The following is a 24,244-nucleotide window of genomic DNA, read 5'->3' as shown; positions in this document are numbered from 1 at the left end:
TGTATTATTATTATGCCCCTCAATATCCATTATGTAGTATGGTACATTAGTTCTGTACCTGTCTCTCCTCACTCGTGCTGCCGGCGCCGCTGCAAGTGTGATGCTCAGTATTACATAGTGAAGGCGGAAGAATAATCAGCAGGAGCCCGTAGAGTGATTGGAGGGGGTGGAGCTTCAGCCTCTTCAGCATCCAATGGGTGGAGGAGCATAGAGTTGTGCATGGAGACCCGGGCTGTTTGAGAGAGGAACCAGGCACCAATACCCCGACAGGAGCCAATCACTTTCCAGAGCCGAGTCCTGCAACCGCAAGACCACACACAGAGCTGTCCCACTGGAGCCCAGCGCGGATCCCCAACAGGATCGCCGAGAATGCAAGAAGACAGCAGCACCGCTCAGAGCCCCGCATCATCCAATCCTTGCAGGGAGACCACCCGGACAGCACAGCACTCTGCTATACACAGCACTGCCGTTCAGAGCCCAGCATCGATCCCCGCCATGGAGCCGATCTCGGAGACACCCAAACAACATCAGCCGCTCAGAGCCCCCTGCACATCAACTTCAGCCGCTCAGAGCCCCTGCACATCAACTTCAGCCGCTCAGAGCCCCCTGCACATCAACATCAGCCGCTCAGAGCCCCCTGCACATCAACATCAGCCGCTCAGAGCCCCTGCACATCAACTTCAGCCGCTCAGAGCCCCCTGCACATCAACATAAGCCGCTCAGAGCCCCTGCACATCAACTTCAGTCGCTCAGAGCCCCCTGCACATCAACATAAGCCGCTCAGAGCCCCTGCACATCAACTTCAGCCGCTCAGAGCCCCCTGCACATCAACATCAGCCACTCAGAGCCCCCTGCACATTAACTTCAGCCGCTCAGAGCCCCCTGGACATCAACATCAGCCGCTCAGAGCCCCTGCACATCAACTTCAGCCGCTCAGAGCCCCCTGCACATCAACATCAGCCGCTCAAAGCCCCTGCACATCAACATCAGCCGCTCAGAGCCCCCTGCACATCAACATCAGCCGAGCCTCTGCACATCAACTTCAGCCGCTCAGAGCCCCCTGCACATCAACATCAGCTGCTCAGAGCCCCTGCACATCAACTTCAGCCGCTCAGAGCCCCCTGCACATCAACATCAGCCACTCAGAGCCCCCTGCACATCAACTTCAGCCACTCAGAGCCCCCTACACATCAACATCAGCTGCTCAGAGCCCCCTGCACATCAACATCAGCCGCTCAGAGCCCCTGCACATCAACTTCAGCCGCTCAGTGCCCCCTGCACATCAACATCAGCCGCTCAGAGCCCCCTGCACATCAACTTCAGCTGCTCAGAGCCCCCTGCACATCAACATCAGCCGCTCAGAGCCCCCTGCACATCAACTTCAGCCGCTCAGAGCCCCCTGCACATCAACTTCAGCCGCTCAGAGCCCCCTGCACATCAACTTCAGCCACTCAAAGCCCCTGCACATCAACATCAGCCGCTCAAAGCCCCTGCACATCAACATCAGCCGTTCAGAGCCCCTGCACATCAACTTCAGACGCTCAGAGCCCCCTGCACATCAACATCAGCCGCTCAAAGCCCCTGCACATCAACATCAGCCGCTCAGAGCCCCTGCACATCAACTTCATCCGCTGAGAGCCCCCTGCACATCAACATCAGCCGCTCAGAGCCCCCTGCACATTAACTTCAGTCGCTCAGAGCCCCCTGCACATCAACATCAGCCGCTCAGAGCCCCTGCACATCAACATCAGCCGCTCAGAGCCCCTGCACATCAACTTCAGCCGAGCCTCTGCACATCAACTTCAGCCGCTCAGAGCCCCCTGCACATCAACATCAGCTGCTCAGAGCCCCTGCACATCAACATCAGCCGAGCCTCTGCACATCAACTTCAGCCGCTCAGAGCCCCCTGCACATCAACATCGGCTGCTCAGAGCCCCTGCACATCAACTTCAGCCGCTCAGAGCCCCCTGCACATCAACTTCATCCGCTCAGAGCCCCCTGCACATTAACTTCAGCCGCTCAGAGCCCCCTGGACATCAACATCAGCCGCTCAGAGCCCCTGCACATCAACTTCAGCCGCTCAGAGCCCCCTGCACATCAACATCAGCCGCTCAAAGCCCCTGCACATCAACATCAGCCGCTCAGAGCCCCCTGCACATCAACATCAGCCGAGCCTCAGCACATCAACTTCAGCCGCTCAGAGCCCCCTGCACATCAACATCAGCTGCTCAGAGCCCCTGCACATCAACTTCATCCGCTGAGAGCCCCCTGCACATCAACATCAGCCGCTCAGAGCCCCCTGCACATTAACTTCAGTCGCTCAGAGCCCCCTGCACATCAACATCAGCCGCTCAGAGCCCCTGCACATCAACATCAGCCGCTCAGAGCCCCTGCACATCAACTTCAGCCGAGCCTCTGCACATCAACTTCAGCCGCTCAGAGCCCCCTGCACATCAACATCAGCTGCTCAGAGCCCCTGCACATCAACATCAGCCGAGCCTCTGCACATCAACTTCAGTCGCTCAGAGCCCCCTGCACATCAACATCGGCTGCTCAGAGCCCCTGCACATCAACTTCAGCCGCTCAGAGCCCCCTGCACATCAACTTCATCCGCTCAGAGCCCCCTGCACATTAACTTCAGCCGCTCAGAGCCCCCTGGACATCAACATCAGCCGCTCAGAGCCCCTGCACATCAACTTCAGCCGCTCAGAGCCCCCTGCACATCAACATCAGCCGCTCAAAGCCCCTGCACATCAACATCAGCCGCTCAGAGCCCCCTGCACATCAACATCAGCCGAGCCTCAGCACATCAACTTCAGCCGCTCAGAGCCCCCTGCACATCAACATCAGCTGCTCAGAGCCCCTGCACATCAACTTCATCCGCTGAGAGCCCCCTGCACATCAACATCAGCCGCTCAGAGCCCCCTGCACATTAACTTCAGTCGCTCAGAGCCCCCTGCACATCAACATCAGCCGCTCAGAGCCCCCTGCACATCAACATCAGCTGCTCAGAGCCCCCTGCACATCAACATCAGCCGCTCAGAGCCTCCTGCACATCAACTTCAGCCGCTCAGAGCCCCCTGCACATCAACTTCAGCCACTCAGAGCCCCTGCACATCAACATCAGCCGAGCCTCTGCGCATCAACTTCAGCCGTTTAGAGCCCCCTGCACATCAACATCAGCCGCTCAGAGCCCCCTGCACATCAACTTCATCCGCTCAGAGCCCCCTGCACATTAACTTCAGCCGCTCAGAGCCCCCTGGACATCAACATCAGCCGCTCAGAGCCCCTGCACATCAACTTCAGCCGCTCAGAGCCCCCTGCACATCAACATCAGCCGCTCAAAGCCCCTGCACATCAACATCAGCCGCTCAGAGCCCCTGCACATCAACTTCAGCCGCTCAGAGCCCCCTGCACATCAACATCAGCCACTCAGAGCCCCCTGCACATCAACTTCAGCCGCTCAGAGCCCCCTGCACATCAACTTCATCCGCTCAGAGCCCCCTGCACATTAACTTCATCCGCTCAGAGCCCCCTGCACATTAACTTCAGACGCTCAGAGCCCCCTGGACATCAACATCAGCCGCTCAGAGCCCCTGCACATCAACTTCAGCCGCTCAGAGCCCCCTGCACATCAACATCAGCCGCTCAAAGCCCCTGCACATCAACATCAGCCGCTCAGAGCCCCTGCACATCAACTTCATCCGCTGAGAGCCCCCTGCACATCAACATCAGCCGCTCAGAGCCCCCTGCACATTAACTTCAGTCGCTCAGAGCCCCCTGCACATCAACATCAGTCGCTCAGAGCCCCCTGCACATCAACATCAGCTGCTCAGAGCCCCCTGCACATCAACATCAGCCGCTCAGAGCCTCCTGCACATCAACTTCAGCCGCTCAGAGCCCCCTGCACATCAACTTCAGCCGCTCAGAGCCCCTGCACATCAACATCAGCCGAGCCTCTGCGCATCAACTTCAGCCGTTTAGAGCCCCCTGCACATCAACATCAGCCGCTCAGAGCCCCCTGCACATCAACTTCATCCGCTCAGAGCCCCCTGCACATTAACTTCAGCCGCTCAGAGCCCCCTGGACATCAACATCAGCCGCTCAGAGCCCCTGCACATCAACTTCAGCCGCTCAGAGCCCCCTGCACATCAACATCAGCCGCTCAAAGCCCCTGCACATCAACATCAGCCGCTCAGAGCCCCTGCACTTCAACTTCAGCCGCTCAGAGCCCCCTGCACATCAACATCAGCCACTCAGAGCCCCCTGCACATCAACTTCAGCCGCTCAGAGCCCCCTGCACATCAACTTCATCCGCTCAGAGCCCCCTGCACATCAACTTCAGCCGCTCAGAGCCCCTGCACATCAACATCAGCCGAGCCTCTGCGCATCAACGTCAGCCGTTTAGAGCCCCCTGCACATCAACATCAGCTGCTCAGAGCCCCTGCACATCAACTTCAGCCGCTCAGAGCCCCCTGCACATCAACTTCATCCGCTCAGAGCCCCCTGCACATTAACTTCAGCCGCTCAGAGCCCCCTGGACATCAACATCAGCCGCTCAGAGCCCCTGCACATCAACTTCAGCCGCTCAGAGCCCCCTGCACATCAACATCAGCCGCTCAAAGCCCCTGCACATCAACATCAGCCGCTCAGAGCCCCTGCACATCAACTTCATCCGCTGAGAGCCCCCTGCACATCAACATCAGCCGCTCAGAGCCCCCTGCACATTAACTTCAGTCGCTCAGAGCCCCCTGCACATCAACATCAGTCGCTCAGAGCCCCCTGCACATCAACATCAGCTGCTCAGAGCCCCCTGCACATCAACATCAGCCGCTCAGAGCCTCCTGCACATCAACTTCAGCCGATCAGAGCCCCCTGCACATCAACTTCAGCCGCTCAGAGCCCCTGCACATCAACATCAGCCGAGCCTCTGCGCATCAACTTCAGCCGTTTAGAGCCCCCTGCACATCAACATCAGCCGCTCAGAGCCCCCTGCACATCAACTTCATCCGCTCAGAGCCCCCTGCACATTAACTTCAGCCGCTCAGAGCCCCCTGGACATCAACATCAGCCGCTCAGAGCCTCCTGCACATCAACTTCAGCCGCTCAGAGCCCCCTGCACATCAACATCAGCCGCTCAAAGCCCCTGCACATCAACATCAGCCGCTCAGAGCCCCTGCACATCAACTTCAGCCGCTCAGAGCCCCCTGCACATCAACATCAGCTGCTCAGAGCCCCCTGCACATCAACATCAGCCGCTCAGAGCCCCTGCACATCAACTTCATCCGCTCAGAGCCCCCTGCACATCAACTTCAGCCGCTCAGAGCCCCTGCACATCAACATCAGCCGAGCCTCTGCGCATCAACTTCAGCCGTTTAGAGCCCCCTGCACATCAACATCAGCTGCTCAGAGCCCCTGCACATCAACTTCATCCGCTCAGAGCCCCCTGCACATTAACTTCAGCCGCTCAGAGCCCCCTGGACATCAACATCAGCCGCTCAGAGCCCCTGCACATCAACTTCAGCCGCTCAGAGCCCCCTGCACATCAACATCAGCCGCTCAAAGCCCCTGCACATCAACATCAGCCGCTCAAAACCCCTGCACATCAACATCAGCCGCTCAGAGCCCCCTGCACATCAACATCAGCCACTCAAAGCCCCTGCACATCAACATCAGCCGCTCAGAGCCCCTGCACATCAACATCAGCCGCTCAGAGCCCCTGCACATCAACATCAGCCGCTCAGAGCCCCCTGCACATCAACATCAGCCGCTCAGAGCCCCCTGCACATCAACATCAGCCGCTCAGAGCCCCCTGCACATCAACATCAGCTGCTCAGAGCCCCCTGCACATCAACATCAGCCGCTCAGAGCCTCCTGCACATCAACTTCAGTCGCTCAGAGCCTCCTGCACATCAACATCAGCCGCTCAGAGCCTCCTGCACATCAACATCAGCCGCTCAGAGCCCCCTGCACATCAACATCAGCTGCTCAGAGCCCCCTGCACATCAACATCAGCCGCTCAGAGCCCCCTGCACATCAACATCAGCCGCTCAGAGCCCCCTGCACATCAACATCAGCCGCTCAGAGCCCCCTGCACATCAACATCAGCCGCTCAGACCTCCGCACCGATCCACCCGGAGAGCACCAATCCATGCAGGGAGACCACCCAGACTGCACAGCCATGCCGGTTAGAGCCCTGCACAGATCACAGCCAGGTACCGCTTAAATTACTGAGGGCTGCAAGCTGACACACTGCCGTAGAGCCCACCACCCCTACCATCATTTCTGTGCAGTTTTTTTTATTAATTGAAATATAAGACACACTGACTTTTTCCCCGCTCTTTTGGGGGAGAAAAAGTGCATCTTATATTCCCAAAAATATGGTATATAGTTTTTTTTGCTTTTTTTTTATAACATTGCATCATATTTGCAATTACAAATCACATACTGTATTTTAAACTATGAAACAGAGCAGAGCTGATGACTCTTTGAACTTCCATGCAGTAAAATCTTATCTGAAGCTGTGTCTCACTGTTTCTTTGACGTATAAGTGCCTTAGAAAATAGTACTGTCTCTGACCCAAGTTGGGTCGGGGAGCTCAGAGAAGCTCTTTTGCATAGATAACAAGTGAAGTTTATTAACTCTTCCTGTACTGGAAACAATATCAAACTCTATTCTTTGCTACTAATTTTATATTTCCTAGCTGTACTACACATACAATTCATTATTTCATAAGATTATTTTCACTTCAGATTCCCTTTGAGGCTATGTTCCCACTTGAGTGGAGGAACGGACATTTTTTGTCCCTTCTCCGCTCCACAGTTAACAGCTCCTATTTTATAAATAGGAGTTATTCACACTTCTAACGCTGCATTGGATCCACAGGATCCGATGCAGTAAGCAGACCGCACTTCTGTGCAGTCCCACGATAATCCCAGGCACACGGAAGTGTTCCCCCATATAGCATATGAGGGGCACATATGCCCTGGGGACCAGCCGGGCCACGGCAGACTATCCGCTCCCACTGGCTGCACGTGGTCCGAAACAAGTGGGAACAGAGCCTGATACATTGCTCCAATCCTTCTACACTCTAGCCAACATTGAAATAAAAGTTAGTGATTTATTTTGCTTTCCAAGTAAACAGGTTTTTAAGCTTCCTCCCCCCACCCCCAAGGAACATAAGTACAGTACAGTCCCGGTTATCCAGGAATCTACCAACTTACCAACTGGAAGCCTTAAAGAGGAACTGTAACATAAAAATATCCCCTGGGGGGTACTCACCTCGGGTGGGGGAAGCCTCCGGATCCTAATGAGGCTTCCCACGCCGTCCTCCATCCGTCAGGGGTCTCGCTGCAGCCCTCCGTGGAGTCCGGGCAGCGGTGACGTCATTATTTACCTTCCTGGCTCCTGCGCAGGCGCTCTGACGGCTTTCCATTCCGAACTACACGGAAATACCCGATCGCCGTCGGGTCCGCTCTACTGCGCAGGCGCAAGTCTCCTGCGCCTGCGCAGTAGAGCGGACCCGAATGAGATCGGGTATTTCCGTGTAGTTCGGAATGGAAAGCCGCCACAGCGCCCCCGCTGGAGCCAGCAAAGGTAAATATTGAAATGACAGTCGGCACAGTCGCCGGCTGTTCGGAGGGCTGCGGAGAGACCCCCGTGGGACAGAGGACGGCGTGGGAAGCCTCATTAGGATCCGGAGGCTTCCCCCACCCGAGGTGAGTACCCCCCAGGGGATGTTTTTAATGTTACAGAGTCTCTTTAAAGAGAACCCGAGGTGTGTTTAAAGAATGTTATCTGCATACAGAGGCTGGATCTGCCTATACAGCCCAGCCTCTGTTGCTATCCCAAACCCCCCTAAGGTCCCCCTGCACTCTGCAATACCTCATAAATCACAGCCATGCTGTGAGGCTGTGTTTACATCTGTAGTGTCAGTCTCAGCTGCTCGCCCGCCTCCTGCATAGCTCCGGTCCCTGCCCCCGTCCCTTCCCTCCAATCAGCAGGGAGGGAAGGGATGCAGGCGGGGACTGGAGTTCTGCAGGAGGCGGGGAGAGCAGCAGACTGACACTATAGAGATAAACACAGTCAGCTCTGACAAGCTGTTTGTCAGCAGCGTGGCTGTGATTTATAAGGGATTGCAGAGTGCAAGGGGACCTTAGTGGGGTTTGGGATAGCAACAGAGGCTGGGCTGTATAGGCAGATCCAGCCTCTGTATGCAGATAATATTCTTCAAACCCACCTCGGGTTCTCTTTAACCAACTGGCAAGGCATAGGGGTAACCATGGGGATGCGCCTTTTTAAGTTGCAAGAGCAGCACACAGCAGAAACTACTTACAAAAGCTCCAGGCAGTGATCCTCTTCAGTCCTGCAGCTGCTCTGCTGCATCTTCATACGGCTCTTACTGTTTTACCCGACCCACATTGGGTAACGCGTGGCATAGTATACAGTACACAACTAATACAGCAAAGTAGCTGGGAGCTGCAGGAAGAGAAGAGGACTGGTGCTCGGAGCTTTTGTAAGTAGTTTCCACTGCGCACTGCTCTGCGACATTAGAGAGGCATTCACCTATAGTTACTCCCATGACCTGCCAGATGGTTGAGACTGCTGGATGGTAGAGTTTCCGCTACGTGCTGCTCTGCATTTGATCTGTGGGGGAGGTAAGTGTTAAATTTATGTTAGAATTTTACTTTGCGTGCAACTGGAAAGAACACATTTCTGGCATTAGGCAATACCTGCCTATGCTGTATGAATAAGACTTTATCGTAGTAATGTTGTAAACCGCATGTAATTACAATCAGGGCCGGATTTGTACTCTTTACCGCCCTAGGCCACTGTCACCAGCCGCCTCCCTTCAGTATAGGTAGCAAGATGACCCCTCCCCCCTTCCATCTAGTATAGGTAGCCAGATGACTCCTCCCCCTTTCCCTCCAGTATAGGTAGCAAGATGACCCCTCTCCCCTTCCCACAAGTATAGGTAGCCAGATGACTCCCTTAATCCCTCCTTTTCCCACCCCTGCACCTTTCAGTATAGGTAGCCAGCTTGCCTTCACACTGCAGCAGCCATCAGTGTCGCTCATTTTCTCCGCTCTTCTCCAGTGCAGAAGCTTCCTCTCCCTTTCCATCTCCAATGCTGCCTAAGTCAATAGCCGCCAGCCACAATACAAATGTGCACAGAGCAAGGTGGCTGCTGCACAGGTAGCTAGCAGCAAAGTACCGCGGTCAGGCACTAGCCTGATCTATCTGCATTGCAGCATTTGCAAGCTTGCAAATGCTGCACCAGTTTAGCCTGCTGCTTTGGTGCCCCTTCTCGTGTGGCCCCCTAGGCCATGGCCTAGGTGGCCTTGGCCTTAATCCGGCCCTGATTACAATTTCTCACTGTTGGAACTCCTGGGTCACATGTCCTGGCTATAGAAGTAGACTGACAGTTTTCCTCTAGTACACTCTGCGTGGTTGGCTGTTGAAAAACCTCTAAGGACCTTTCCGCACTGAAAATTACAATGCGGTGCAATGCGATCGCTATTTTTCACATATTTCACTACAGTGAAGTGTAGGCTACTGGGAGAACCGTAGAAGCATGTTTGTAACAGTGAGAGCAACACATACTAGGTTGTGTATCTAGTTAGAAAGATTAGCAGGATAGCATCATTTATAGCACCTCTTACAGATCCTTGCAGTCACGTAGAGAAGAAATGCGATGTCCTCCGTTCCGCTGTAAGAGCTATTTCTCTCCTCACTGTGTGTGACATAAAGGCCTGAATATGCAAATCGAACAAAATGGACAAGCACCAACCCTCAACAATGATAGGGCTACTAATTAGGTAGGTAAATCATAAATGTGTGCAGAAAGGGATCATACAATGGCAATATGAACACAAAGAAACAGTAGATCCCATGGACCACAACAATCAAATAAGTCAAAAAAGCCTTTTATTGATATATTGTATGAGCAGTCAAAATTAAAACACCATTAAAAACAAGTTGGCTTGGGTGGGAACATAATAGCAATGCTACAGCTCGCTTACACTATCTCCAGATAATGACCAAAAATGTACTCTCAGGATAATAGCATGATAGTGCTGATTCAATATATGACAATGTAATTTCTATGCTATAAACCTGAAAAGAAACTGCTGATAGTGCTTGTGCAATTCATAAAAAACCGCAGAAAATGCAAAGGAAACTAGTGCAGGTATAGAGATATCCAAGTAAGATCCACAGTAAACAATGAAAGACTGTGGAAGAATAGTACAATGTAGGAGAAAAAGGAATAGCCAGCAATGCAGCTAGGAGAAGAGTAGCCATGTGAAGATCAGCGTGAACGGCTAATACAATATTGTGCAAAGAGGTTCTTACCGCTGAGAGGAGGGAGAGGAAGCGAGCGCCACCCACACCAGAGGCCATCTTACCATCTTATTTCAAATAAATAAAGCAGTCTAGCATACAGCAGACTTACAGTGATATTGTAAAAAGGCCTACCCTTTACCTTTAAATTATTATCAAAATATGGAGTTTTATTTACTACAGTCTATGGCAGCTCAAAGTAACAGTGATTGTGCTTGTATCAGACTTCTTGCTATTGCGTTGCATGATTTGACAGGATTTTCATACTTCTCGTGTGCGGCAGTGTAATCCTTGAGGCAGCACAAGCAGACATTGCACCAGCTCTCCTTGCATCAAATGCCACTACTCTGGCCCCTGTATTCCTGGTCCTGTCCTGATTAGTCCTTTGCTGCCCTGGTCTCTTATTATTGGCTAGCCCTGACCTTGTCTCCAGCTTTAGTTCTATCCACACTGTAAATCTGTACGTTACTTCTGAGACTAGTTAGAGTATTGGCTGCGCAATTCACTTAATTGGCTTTGTTTGTTTATAGTTCAGAAAAGGACTGCTCTACCTCACCATATATGAATGTGCCGTGTGAACGGAAGGGTGCTGAAAGGAGAAACGTCACTCCAGAAGACCATCATAAAGCAAGTTTTCCACACTTCTTCAAATGTGAATAAACTATCAAATACTTTAATAATAATCCATTAAGGCTACTTGCACACCAAGACGTTGCGTTAGGTTCTACGTTAAGGTCGCATAACGTGCACCTAACGCAAGGCCTGGTGCTCTTCGATGTGGACGTCAGAGTGAGCCGCGTTGTGCAGCTCACTCTGGCGTCCGTGATGCGTACTCTTGGACGCATGCGGCATCACGTGGTCCCGCCGGCCAATCGCCGCACAGAGCGGCCGCACCAGGAAGCAAACACTGCACGTCACAACGTGCAGTGAATATTAATTAGCCGTGTGCCCGGCCGCTCTCCGCTCCTCCCCAACATGACTGAGCATGTCAGGAAGTGAAAAAACGGAATCGCTTTACAAAAGCGCTTTGCACAAAATTGTAGTGTGCAATGGAGCGCTAGGAGGAGGAAAAACATTTGAAAAAAATTGAAAATTGCTGCCATCAGCGATTTAAATTTTAGATCTGAACAGAGCCTCAAAGTATTTGATGTTTTATTCACATTGTAGTACTGTACTGCAGAAAATGTGCTTTATGATGGTCTTGTTAGTATATACAGTACACTGTGTGGCTACACTTAATTAAACACCATTCACTTACTTCTATATCCTGCCATGTTATATATTCTGTGCAAACAGTGATCGCCAATTCATGTCCAGTGGGCTTTATAACAGTAGTCTTCTCCAAGGTAATAATATCGCCACAATGCAGGGTTGCTAAAAGGTTAGTGCTGCTATGTTTACTTATTTGAAGAAACTTTTTTCTTGTTAAACTTTTTTCTTAAGGGCCCGTTTCCACTATCGCTAATCCGCATGCGTTGCCCGCATGCGGATTCGCACAGTCAGTACAAGTGGATGGGACTGTTTCCACTTGTGCGTGTCCCCACACGTTTTTCTGTGCAGAAAAAATCTGCAGGGTAGGGCCCTCAGAATTCGCCTGCGTGTGGAATGCAGGCGAATCGCACGCAATGTATTTAATAGGGAAATCGCATGCGTTTTCCCCATGCGTTTTTTGCCGCGATTTCGCATGCGATTTCGCATAGGTACCCATGTTAATTCACACAGGCAGTGACATGGTTAAAATCGCATACAGCCTTACCTATGCGAAATCGCGGCAAAAAACGCATGCGGAATCGCACCCGCATGCGATTTGCCTGCGGTAATTCGCCGGCGATTTCGTAACGCTATAGTGGGCCCTTATACAGGCTGTGCTGGTGTTGTTAAAAGTAAAAAAAAAAAACTGAATTGTAGACAGCAGCCATGACAGTAAGGTGTAAAATCGGTTTCATTCAGCTGCAAAACAACTTAAAGTACTGACCCTGTGAACTTTTCCACACTAAAATGTTATCAGCCTGATACAAAGGTTTTGGGTTCTATTTTCTTCTAGAAAGGAACTTCAGACTTTTTAGCAGGACTAGTACTATATGTACCTATGTTTATTTCATCATGCCACATGTCACTTTCAGTATGCTTCAAAGGGAGCCGAGCATAATTTTTAACTCTCAGGGCAGCTCAATAGCAAATTTAAAATGCATGCTAAAAATAGGGTTCATTATTAAAAAAAAAAAAAACTTCAATTTTACCTCATCTTTTTACATGTAAGGGTTAATTACAGGCAGAATCCTTCTACTGCAGCAGTTAGAAGCACAGCAACTGGCACTATGGCGGTGTGTATAGCAATCCGCTTCTTGCAATTTTACATGTACATCAATTCCATGGATATGTCACACAGTCATAATACAGCGTGCTCAGGATCAAAAAGAGAAAAAATAGGCATCCAGTTCATTCAACAAGCAAGAAAAATGGAGATCCGGCACTAATTATAATTTATCTTTTTGATAGTTAATAGTGAGTTTTGCTGTAATAAATAATACTGATTTTGTAAAATGTGGTTTACCGCCCAGTCTTAGCTCCATTGAGTCTCCTAGCAATATTAGCTGGGACTCCTTTACATTCCCTGTGCACAGGGTGTTTGCCCTATTTTAGTTGTTATTAAAGAGAATCTGTAACGTTAAAACGTCCCCTGGGGGGTACTCACCTCGGATGGGGGAAGCCTCAGGATCCTAATGAGGCTTCCCACGCCGTCTGCCGTCCCTCGGGGGTCTCGCTGTAGCCCTCCGTACAGCGGTGACGTAATATTTACCTTTGCAGGCTCCTGCGCAGGCGCTCTGGCTGCTTTCGCTCCGAAGGAGGCGGAAATACCCGATCTCAGTCGGGTCCGCTCTACTGCGCAGGCGCAAGTCTCCGGCGCCTGCGCAGTAGAGCGGACCCGACTGAGATCGGGTATTTCCGCCTCCTTCGGAGCGAAAGCAGCCACAGCGCCCCCGCTGGAGCCTGCAAAGGTAAATATTGAATTGAACAGTCGGCACAGTCGCCGGCTGTTCGGAGGGCTGCAGCGAGACCTCCGTGGGACAGAGGACGGCGTGGGAAGCCTCATTAGGATCCTGAGGCTTCCCCCACCCGAGGTGAGTACCCCCCAGGGGATCTTTTTGTCGTTACAGAGTCTCTTTAAGCCAGCATATACCCGTTGGTGTTGCCATCTGGTGGCCATGTGAGGGGGTTGCTGGACCATAACTTGAAAAATCAACCTCAAACATGGGACGCAATCTCCACTGACGTCATTACGCTTTCATGCGTACGTCAGTGGGTGTATGCGTAATTGCGCACGCGTTATGCGACAAAGAAAATTCTAAACATGGATGCAACCTCGACTGACGTGTTACGCTCTTATGCGTACGTTAGTGGTTGCATGCGTAATTACGTACGCGTCATGCGGCGTAGTGAACCGGAAGTGTTTCTTCCCATGGTATAAATCCCGGAAACGGACAGCCGTGAGTGCCACTGAAGACACTACTGAAGCGAAACGGATGTTAGGCGGGCCGTCACCACCACCATGCCCCACAACCTTCTCTGACCACAACGGGTATTTGCACCACCAGCAATCATATTGTATAAGTTATCTTTTAGCAAAATTGAAGAGCCATTAGCAATAAAGCTCTTTTAATACAATTGATGCAGTGCCGGATCTCCAGAATCCTTCTACTCCCTGTACTTCCTCCGTCTGTCTGTGTCCGTCTGGCAAGCAGGTCACAAGCAACAGAATATGGATGGCAGATCAGGACTCACCTAATTAGACTGCATTGCCCACAAGCTTAGATCAAACAAACCCATTAAGCATTAGGTAGGGGGATGAATGGGAAGACTGTATTTTAAATCAAACAGCATTAGTCGCACTTAATGAATTTCACACCAACCATGTATAATGGCAGTGAAAAAGTACCGAGGGGGGGGCTTCCCAAACATGGCAGCCCTTTCACCTATTTGAAATCAGGAGCTGCTAACCTACCTTTAAGATAGTATATGTATCTCCTGACTGCATTACAACTGTTGGGCATAGTTCTGTAATGAGGTGCAACATTTACCTATCCAGCACTTATTTCCTTCCATTTCTCTATCTGTCAGCCCTGCTTTAATACCTCCTGGTGTTCTGGTAATGTTATACTAAAGACGGAGTGAGCCTCTGTTCACTTTAAACACTCATAAGGAGGTGGTAAAAAAAAGCTCATCTATGCTCATGGTTTAGTAAAATAAACATATATTCATCTCACTTTAATTCTGCTTTAGTAAATCGCCTTCCAGACCTTATTAGAGGAACCAAATGAGAGTCATTAAAATGCCTATAAGTAATTGTGCAGCTTTTTTAACACTTTAAATCATTAGGACGGCCAGACCCTAATATGCTTTAATTGGGCAATCTAATAAATAGTTTGAATCTAGCACATCACAGAAACGCCCCTTAATAGCTGAAACATTCTTATCACACCAGCTGTAGGGGAAAATGTTTTTTTTTTCCTTTTAAATTAATTAGAGTTGCTTTACAGTGCTAGCAGCTTTGAATGTGTGCATATTAAGTCTGCAACATCAAGACAAGATATGAAACATACTTCTGAGGAAGAATAGTGCATTCAACTTTTTTTTCAAGTTCAAGTCATAAACTCACGTTGCCAAAGGCAGCTAAACAGGATGAAAGCAGAGCATGCATATTATGCTTTACAGAGAAACATACTGGCTTATACACTATGCATAATGTAGCCATGATGTGTAGAAAAACATAAAGGTTTGGCACATAATTCCTCAAAATTGATTCAGAAAGCAATGCATTTATCAGTGTAAAGTAACAAAAGAATCAATAAACAATAAAAGCTATTTGTATGGTCTCTGAGCCAGAATGATGTACATGTTTAGTTTGGCTTGTGAGGTGTATCATTCCTCAGATATCTTCTCTTCCTTTACTTCCAAAACCTGCTACCTGTCAGCAGTGGTTGCTGCAACACCCTGCACTGTCCCCTTTCTTATGCACGTTTGTACTGGCTTGCGGGGCATTGCTCCGAGTGCAGCGGCATCCTGGTGTCCTGTCATATGGTAACAGCGCCCCCTGTTATGTTGGGGGGGGGGGGCTCTGTTACATTTACCATGCAACGGGACAACAGGACCAGGAAGTAAATGCAGCACGTGCTGATCCCATCAAGGTGAGTGATTGGAATGCTCCCTCTGCGCCCCACTCTAGCTACTTAAACTGGGGCACTTTGGCTACCTAAACAGGGGGCGCTCTAGCTATCTAAACAGGGCACTCTGGTTATCTAAATGGGGGTACTCTGGCTAACTAAATGGGGCACTCTGGCTACCTAAGCGATGACACTCTAGCTAACTAAATAAGTGTCTCTAAGGCCCCCTGGGGAGAGGGTAATGGATAATTTTGCTTTTGTGAAATTTTGCTTAATTTTTTAAATCAGTCTCTTGATCTTAAAGAGAATCTGTACTCTAAAATTCTTACAATAAAAAGCATACCGTTCTATTCATTATGTTCTCCTGGGCCCCTCTGAGCTGTTTCTGCCACTCCCTGCTGCAATCCTGGCTTGTAATTGCCAGTTTTATGCAGTGTTTACAAACAAAAGACATAGCAATTGATAGGCTGAGAGTAGCTCAGTGTGTGAGTCATACAGAGTGTGCAGGGGGCCTGGAGAGGGTGTGTATAGCTTCTATCCAATCACAAGCAGCACAGCACATTCCAGCCTGACTGCCTCAGCCCGACAGAGCCGGCAGAGGAGAGAAGATTAGATCATATAACAGAGATAACACAGCCACAGTGCAACTAGAAAAGGCTGCAGTTAGACAGAGCACATTAGAACAGATATAGGAACTTATAGGATAGAAGAAATAAGGATGAAAATTTTGTTACAGAGTACCGTTTTGCATAACATGCCCCGAGACATGGAGACAGAGTGGCCTAGGGTGTGGAAACAGAAGGACACTGATAAAAGGAGGGAGTTTGGCGAACAAACAGGTGATTTTGTTCCACTGTGAGTACTCTTGCAGTAAACAGGGACCAGGTGGACTACTATTAACTTGGGGGATACCTGGTGTCCCATCAGCCAGCTCTGGAGCCCTGGAAAATTGTCTAGTTTGCCCCTATGGAAGCACTGGCCCTGTGTGTAAACATTGTTAACTCAGAGAATCCTAGAGGTAGAAATGAAATGTTTAGAGTTAAAGAGAATCTGTACTGTCTGATTTGTACAATAAAAAACATACCAATCAAGTCACTGTGATCTCCTGGATTCCTCTTTGCCGTTTCCACAGCTCCCCGCCGCAATCCTGGGTTTTAACCACCGTGGCGTTCTATTCAAATTGCCAGGGTGGCGGCGGCAGGGTTTTTTACATGTTATTTTTTTTTCTTTTCATGCTGCCAACTGAAAGCTGGCAGCATGAAAGCCCACTAGAGGGCGCACAAGGTGCGCCCTTCTGATGGCTTTCGGCGATCACAAGTAACAAGAAATCCTGCTGAGAGTTTCTCAGCATGACAAGCTGAAACAGAGAGCAGAGGCCTGTCTGTGAGGGATAAACAAAGCACACACACAGAGCCTGCAGGGGGCCTGCAGAGGGCATGCATAACTTCTCCCTATCACAGCAGAGGCAGCATTCCTCTGTGTCGACAAAGCCTGACCAAGGAAAGAAGATTAGTTATATTACAGAGACAGTGCAACTAGAAAAGGCTGCAGTGATCCAGAGCACATTAGAACCGGTATATGAACTTATAGGATAGAAGAAATAAGGCTGAACATTTTGTTACAGTCTCTTTAAGGGCTCTGCTTCTGACACAGGAGACCTGGGTTCAAATCTCGGCTCTTCCTGTTCAGCACCTATTGAGCAAGGAGTCCTTGGGCCAGACTCCCTAACACTGCTACTGCCTTTAGAGCGCTTCCTAGTGGCTGCAGCTCTGGCACTTTGAGTCCACCAGCAGAAAAGCGCAGTATGAATGTTACTTGCTTTGTCTTGTCTAGAGTCAGAAAATCAGTGTCCGATATGCAAAATGTCATTTTTAGAATTTGAAGAAAGTATGATGATACTGCATGACAACAATACATCCTAATAGCTTTGGCCAGCAAGGTGAGATGAGACTGTCATCTTTAAAACAAACTTTATTTACGTATGGAGAACATGGCAGATATGGAATCAAGTGAAGGAAACTTCATTTCACGTTTGCATTAAACCGGTCTTCTACCCATACACATAACACTACATTAAACAAATCAACCTCAGAGCATAATACCATGACTTTCATGCAGTTATCAGACTGCCAACCGTTATCAGCAGTCTGACTTTTCAGTTGACTATTATTGATAGTTACCGGTGTGTTTTGTTTGCCCTGTAGTGACACTATGCTCTCGGAGCCTTGTTTTCATTTCAGAGTACGTATATTGCCTGTAAATGAGTCTTATATGTAGTTTTCTCTACAGGTATACTATATAAAGAACCACCTATTCTGTCACTCACTTCTGCGTTCTCCCTACTTCTGTTTTTAGAAAAGCTGTGTTCTCCCATGCAGTGTCTGAAGCCAGCAGGAGGATCAATCATTCTGGGTTCTGTTAACAGTGTCAGAGTAAATCACTCCCTACAAAGTCGTAAAAATTGATTCCCTTGCTCACTTCACAATGTAGAAAATAACAGAACAATTAACCTGTTAGATTATAGAGGTAGGAAGATAAAGGAGGCAAAAGGAACAGTTGGCATAATTGTTTATGATATTACTTTAACAATACACAACTTTTAGCTCTGGCAGAGACATCAAAAATACCCTTTTTCTCTCCCTTGAAACCCTTCTGATTTGGGCACTGGTTTCATAAACTATGCCTAAACATTGGGAAAGCAGACAAACAATTCACACCATTGGAAAACAGTGGCATCCTTCCACAGGTTTTAGTTTAGAGCTTAAAGCAGGAGGGGCAGCCACACTATCACAGGAAAAAAATACACACACACATATATAATAAATACTTGTTCTACTTACGCAACATACTGTATGTTTTGTACTGTACACATTTTTATTTCTTCAAATTATATATAGTAAGTAAAGAGAAAACTGTTCTTGGCATTTTCCATTTTTATTTCTACTGACTGAAGCCAATCCTGATGTTATTTTCTCCCTTACTCTTTTATTTGTCCTAGAAACTGCACTGTGTTATCTAGCTTGCTTTGTAAACACATGCGAGCACAGCATAGATCATATTTCAGCAACACACTGAACTGTCCTCAGCCAATTAGTGAAGAACAGGAAGGGGTGGAAGGGGTGATGACAAGCTTCCTTCTCGTCGGCAATGTACTGAATAGAGCCAGGCTGCCTGAGATAAGATTTATTACAGCAGAAACATTTCTGCAGTGCTTGCAATGCAGGGTCAGGTTGCAGGCTGCATAATAAACATAGTAGTGGGTAAATGGAATTTGATGGCTGACAATTCCGCTTTAAATTTACATGTGTGCAGGCATGGGCTCACAAGTCCATAAGGAATTGACTTTGTGATTTAAATGAGGCTTTATTGCCTCAGCTGTGCGGCTGAGAGAGAGGGGGTTAGTTACCCATAAGTCTGTTGGGCTTCCTGCATTCCAAACGTCCTGCATGCGTCCTATTGGATGCATTGCAAGACTCACTACCATGCACTTCCTCCTTCCGGCTTCGAGGAAATGCGCGGTAGTGAGTCTTGAAATCCGTCCAATAGGATCCATTGTTCTCTCTACGTTGGTCAAGTTTAGTTGTCCCACCTACCAGGAAGAGAGATGAAATTGAATTTGGCTGCATATTTGGCCTCACATCTTCTGTGCCCCATATGTACTATTTTATCAACCTGATCGCTACTAGAAATTGCCTATATTTATTGGGCTGTGAAGAATAAAACACTTTAATGCATCTTAAGATAATAAAGATGTCCAGCTAATTCCCCTTGTGTATTTAATAATCATATTTTGTGGAGGACTATGTCTTTCGTTTCTCCAGGCTAAAGCAGATATAGGACAATATGAGCAAGCATTTTTATGCTCTTAAAGTTGATTTTTAGACCAATCAGTAGGTACATTTACTCATCCCTGCTAAATATATTTATCATATTCTGGAATGTAATACGTGTTTTTTCACTTTTTAACATATTGTTTCTCTTTTCCTCTCAAGTGGTGGAAGCATTTTTCTTAAATAGTGAAAAGGAGCAGTATCTTGAAGTTGAGCTTGGACCGTAAGTACTGTTTATATGACTTGATACCTAAATATATATTTATTTTTATTTCGAAGGACTGCTAATCTTGCAACAGTGCAAGGGTTGCGTATTAAATTTGTAATTACACTTAGGCTCAGACAGGGCCACTGAGCACCATAGGCAGAGTTCTTAACGGTTTGTTGTCTCCCCAAGCCCCCCCCCCCATAATTTATCTGCAGAATAGAAACAACACTATGCACATAGTTTGCGCTTCCTTTAAACCATCACGGTACAAATATATTCTCTCCTGCTATTTGACCACCTAATTATAAATGTTCGTATGGCACCTTAGTGTTTATCACAGATTGTATTTTGCTTCTAACAACTGCAGTTTTTTTGTGTGCAATCACTTCTATCTCCCCAAGTGAAGTTACATATTTATTTATTTTTTTGTATTTTAGAATTTAGAAAATATTGAGCCAGTAGTACAATACCATCCTTCCTCATGTACTTTCCACCAGAGATAAACAATAAAAAGATGCATTGGGAAAGCTTATGATTTGTAGAACCAATGGAGGCAACATCTGATGTTATTGGAGGGGGGGGGGGAGCAGTGAGAGAAGGAGCAGAGAGGACCAAATGGGAATCAGCAGCAAATGAGGCTCAGCTGACTATTCAGCATGTGAAGCCTCAGCACGGTGAGTGCTGATATGTGCTTTTATTTAAGTAATTATTACTGGTAGAGAGTGAATGAAGACTGCATTACTACTACTATACATTGCTGCATAAGTACTTTCACTCTGAGGTTTGCTGTCTATTAAATGTGGGGAATTACCTTCCCTGGGGGCAATAGAAATAATTGTGGAAACTGAATGGAGTTGTTGAAAAGAAGTGACCATCTCCCACACCTGTTTAAGCATCATTTAACCATTTGTAATTTGATGGTAAAGGAGTGGCAGAGAATACTTACACTGAATGGTGGTGTGCTGATGGTGTAAAGGAAGCGCTGCCTGTGTACATTTTGTACATAGAAGAAGTGGTGTAAATGTATCTAGCTGGGATGTAAATAGCATTACGTTAACCTTTGCTGGCTGCACTTTCTGTCCACAATATCATCTCCAGTAATTTTGTGCAAAAAAAAAAGAAAGAAAGAACAGTTTTGGACCTAGCTGTATAATTGGTTAAATAACAAGGTGTCCTATATTTATAAAACTGTGGTAAAAAATGTATACAGTCAGATTGCATTTTTAATGTAGACATGTTGTTTAAAAGTTGTGATGGCCACATCATTCATGCTGTATTTACAGCAGATAAGTATTGTTGCCTATAGGTGAGTTTGCATTCAATTCAATAAAACCACACAAGCCCCTCTAAGGACTGTCCTGAATTTAGCCTCACTCCCCTAGCTGCAGTCAGTGGCTGTGAAGAAGGGGTAGGATAATCCCAGGCTTTCTCGTTGGTCAGTGAGACCACATGGTGTTGATTCCAAAGGTTTTTGAGATGCGCACTGGTGATGTCTATGGGTTGAATTCCCAAAGAATGTGAGATATTTAAAATAACTGCCCCTTTCCTTCTGCACTAATCAGAATAGTGCTACATTCAAAACCAAGAAATGGCAGTCATTTTATCTCTATCTGGGACATTGGGATCTACCACACTTTGGCTGATTAGAAAGCAGATAAGACCATGTAGTCATTTGGAATCCCAGCTCTTGTTTAACTTAAAGACATTCTAAGGAGACAAACTGTCAAATAAAATATCTCACAAATACCTTTATTTTCCTTCTAAATCAAGCCCATGGTTTATTTTTGGATCTTGCTGGTCTGAGATTGTGGGAGGTACAATAAAGTTGCTGCAATTTTTTTTTTAGGGCCTGAGCCCACTGACGTAGTTGTATCCGCTTCTGTCCACTTTTCAGCATTTGTGTAACTGAAAAGTGGACACAACTACATCATGAGGCTTAGGCCATTAAGTAGCATAAGTATTTATATGTCAGTTGGCCATTCTTGAAAAAGATTTATCATTTTATTAGCAACCACTGCTGTGAAGGAAGAATCTGTAATATGAGCATGGGGTGGAGCTAGTTAACAACAAGCCAGCAGCATTCTCTATTAGCTGTAGTTGGATTAGGCCCTGACATGGAAGGACAGCTAGACCTCATGGGACACACATACTTGGGGCAGCGGTGCTACATGCTGAAGACTATTGGAAATCTGTCTGCAGTGTGTGGGCAAGCAATAAATAACTCTCTGATCAGGTCTATCTGGAGGCAGATTAAGAGGTGTTTGGCCACCTTCAACAGTTCTACTTTGAACCTCATCTCAAAGAATGGGAATCTTATCTTGCTCGGCTATAAGTTGAGAAATTTAGATTTCCAGAAGCAAAGTGTAGGGGGCAACTTATAATTGAGTCTGACCTAAATTTCTGACTTACAGCCTGTTAAATTGCTTCCCCCTGCGCCAAACATCAGGATCTAGTGCCCCTCAAGTGCATCTGTATTTCCAGAATCCCTTGTCTGCCACAGATCTAGTGTCCAACTCGACAAGTGATTCTCTCCCCAGCTGCCTCAAATGCTGCTCTCTCTGGCTACCCCAAGTATTGCAAAACACAGTCCTGCAACATTTCCCTGCTGTTTGCTAGCTCACCTATTTGTGGCCACCCCAATTGCTGCCTTCCATGACCACTCTGATCACTGTTCTCTCTGGCTGCCCCGATCACTGCTCTCTCTGGCCCCTGTGAACGCTGCCAGACAGAGATCTGCAACAGTATTCGGCTGTTCCTGACGCCCTGCTATTACGTGTGGCATCTTCCGCTCCTCCCTCCACTGTAACTGTCAGCGCTGGTGATTTTAGCGCTGACGGCGTCACTGAACAGCTCCGGCATGAAAGAGCAGCAAGATTGCAAAGACATCCAATACCAGGGGTAAAGTACCATACCATGCCATTAACCCCTCATGGTCTCCAAGCATCTTTCCCACACTGTGCTGCTGTTAATGTGTATTAACACAAGAACAGCAGCTCAGTGTGGGGAAGATGCAAGGAGGTCACGAAGGGTTAATTGCCCACAATTAATTGTCCATAATAATAAATTGACCATAAATAACTCCCCATAATAATCAATTGCACATAAATAATTGCCCATAATTAATTAATTGCTCATAGTCAATTGCACATAACTAATGGCCTATGCTTAATTGTCCATGATTAATTTTCCATGGTTAATAAAGCCCATAATTGCACACTTTGTTTACAGGGTCGACTTATACTTGCATGATCAAGAAAATCCTGCTAATATTTTGGTTGACTTATACACAAAGCCGACTTATATCCAAGTACTGTGTATGCAATAATGCTAGGCATATGTTGTAATATATCGATCACTTACCACCTTGTACCTCCTAGAATTCCACTCACTTGATGCCCAGTTTATCATTAATGAAAGGGAGTTCCTTTTTCAAAAGATTTCTTAGATTCTGTGTTTCTATTGAATCTAAAATCAAATCTGTTACCTAAATGTCTTACAATGTATGGCCACCTACACGTCATAACATTGTCATCATCTCTATACAGGAAAAGCAAAAAAATGCGCAACATTTTCCAAGTTCTGCCTTTACAGGCAAGATGGAAACAATATATAAAAAGATAAAAGAAAATAGAAAAAAAGAAAAGCAAAAAGAAGGAAAGATAAACAAGTAATTGAAACCTATTTTGTTAAGCATGTCTGTCACTTCAGAATGCTAATAGTGACTGATTTTGCATGCATGACGTATAGGATTGCTTGAAGTTAAAGTACACTGACATCTCTCGGGCCTGTTTTGTACTTCCGTCATTGTAACACACGATACACGCGGTGTTCATTTCCCCCCTGCAAAATATTTAAAAAAGGCTCATCTTAAGAAACATAAACCACACACTGCTTCTTTGTTGTTAGGTAGTAAAGACAGAAGGGGGCAATGGGAAAGTTGCTGTTTGATCTTAAAGTGTTATAATCTCATCATGAGTAGTGGTGGTGGAGCAGCAGCTGAGCATAATGCAGTTGTTCAGGTGCTGCTGAGTGCGCAGTGTGAAAACAATCATACCTGCTCTTCGTGCCTCTCTTCCCAGCTGTAGAGTTTAGGTACTTACAAGAGAAATGACTCAAGTATATACTGCTGTGAATTTTTATTTTTGCAGACACGGGCACCATTTGGTGCTACTCCTCTCACAACGCAGATGTATTTGGAAGGTAAGTGAGGGTAATGGTTTTTGCTGAAGACTCCATTCCTGCTGAGCAGCCTAAAACGTGAATCATAAACATTTAAAACGGCAGAAAATCAGATCGTCCATTCGCCACCGCAGAAAGGAAAATGAGCTTCCTGGCGGATCGTCCGCCTTCCCTTTCCCCCCCGTCCTTTCATTTGCCAGTCTTTCCCTGCCAAGCAGCCATTTAATAAAATGAAATTTCTAATTAAAGCTGGCATGTTCCGCACAACACAGTTGTCAGCTATAAAACAGAAGGGCGGGCGAAGATTAGGTATAATACAGTTTAGAAACCTTTAGCATCATCCTTTCTTCTTAACTCTGTGAATAATTAGTGGTGATTTGCCAAATTTAGAATGTGCGTGCACTCCACAGTTCTTGGCTTCATCACAGGATGATTATACCTAATTGATAATTTGAAAGGAGTGCTAAGTGCATCTCTGTTACGCCATACGTAATGAGAGACTCACATTGGTTGAAAGTTAATTT

The 24,244-nt window shown here is 47.3% G+C and overlaps 1 protein-coding gene across 3 annotated transcripts in view; it reads left to right on the top strand.

Moving 5' to 3' along the window:
* The window catches only part of C1H4orf33 (chromosome 1 C4orf33 homolog), a 79,208-nt gene that overhangs the window by 41,656 nt on the left and 13,308 nt on the right, over positions 1–24,244 (top strand). For all 3 annotated transcript variants that reach the window (XM_068279900.1, XM_068279911.1, XM_068279920.1), the window contains exons 3-4: positions 19,496–19,556; positions 23,690–23,741. In XM_068279900.1, coding sequence (XP_068136001.1) covers positions 19,496–19,556; positions 23,690–23,741 — 113 coding nt within the window. The remainder of the gene's footprint in view (positions 1–19,495; positions 19,557–23,689; positions 23,742–24,244) is intronic.

This window comes from Hyperolius riggenbachi, chromosome 1, assembly GCF_040937935.1.
Source record: "Hyperolius riggenbachi isolate aHypRig1 chromosome 1, aHypRig1.pri, whole genome shotgun sequence".
In the NCBI taxonomy this organism is placed as follows: Eukaryota; Metazoa; Chordata; class Amphibia; order Anura; family Hyperoliidae; genus Hyperolius; species Hyperolius riggenbachi.
Note: the sequence above shows the minus strand (reverse complement) of the source record. Positions and strands in the feature narration are given on the sequence as shown.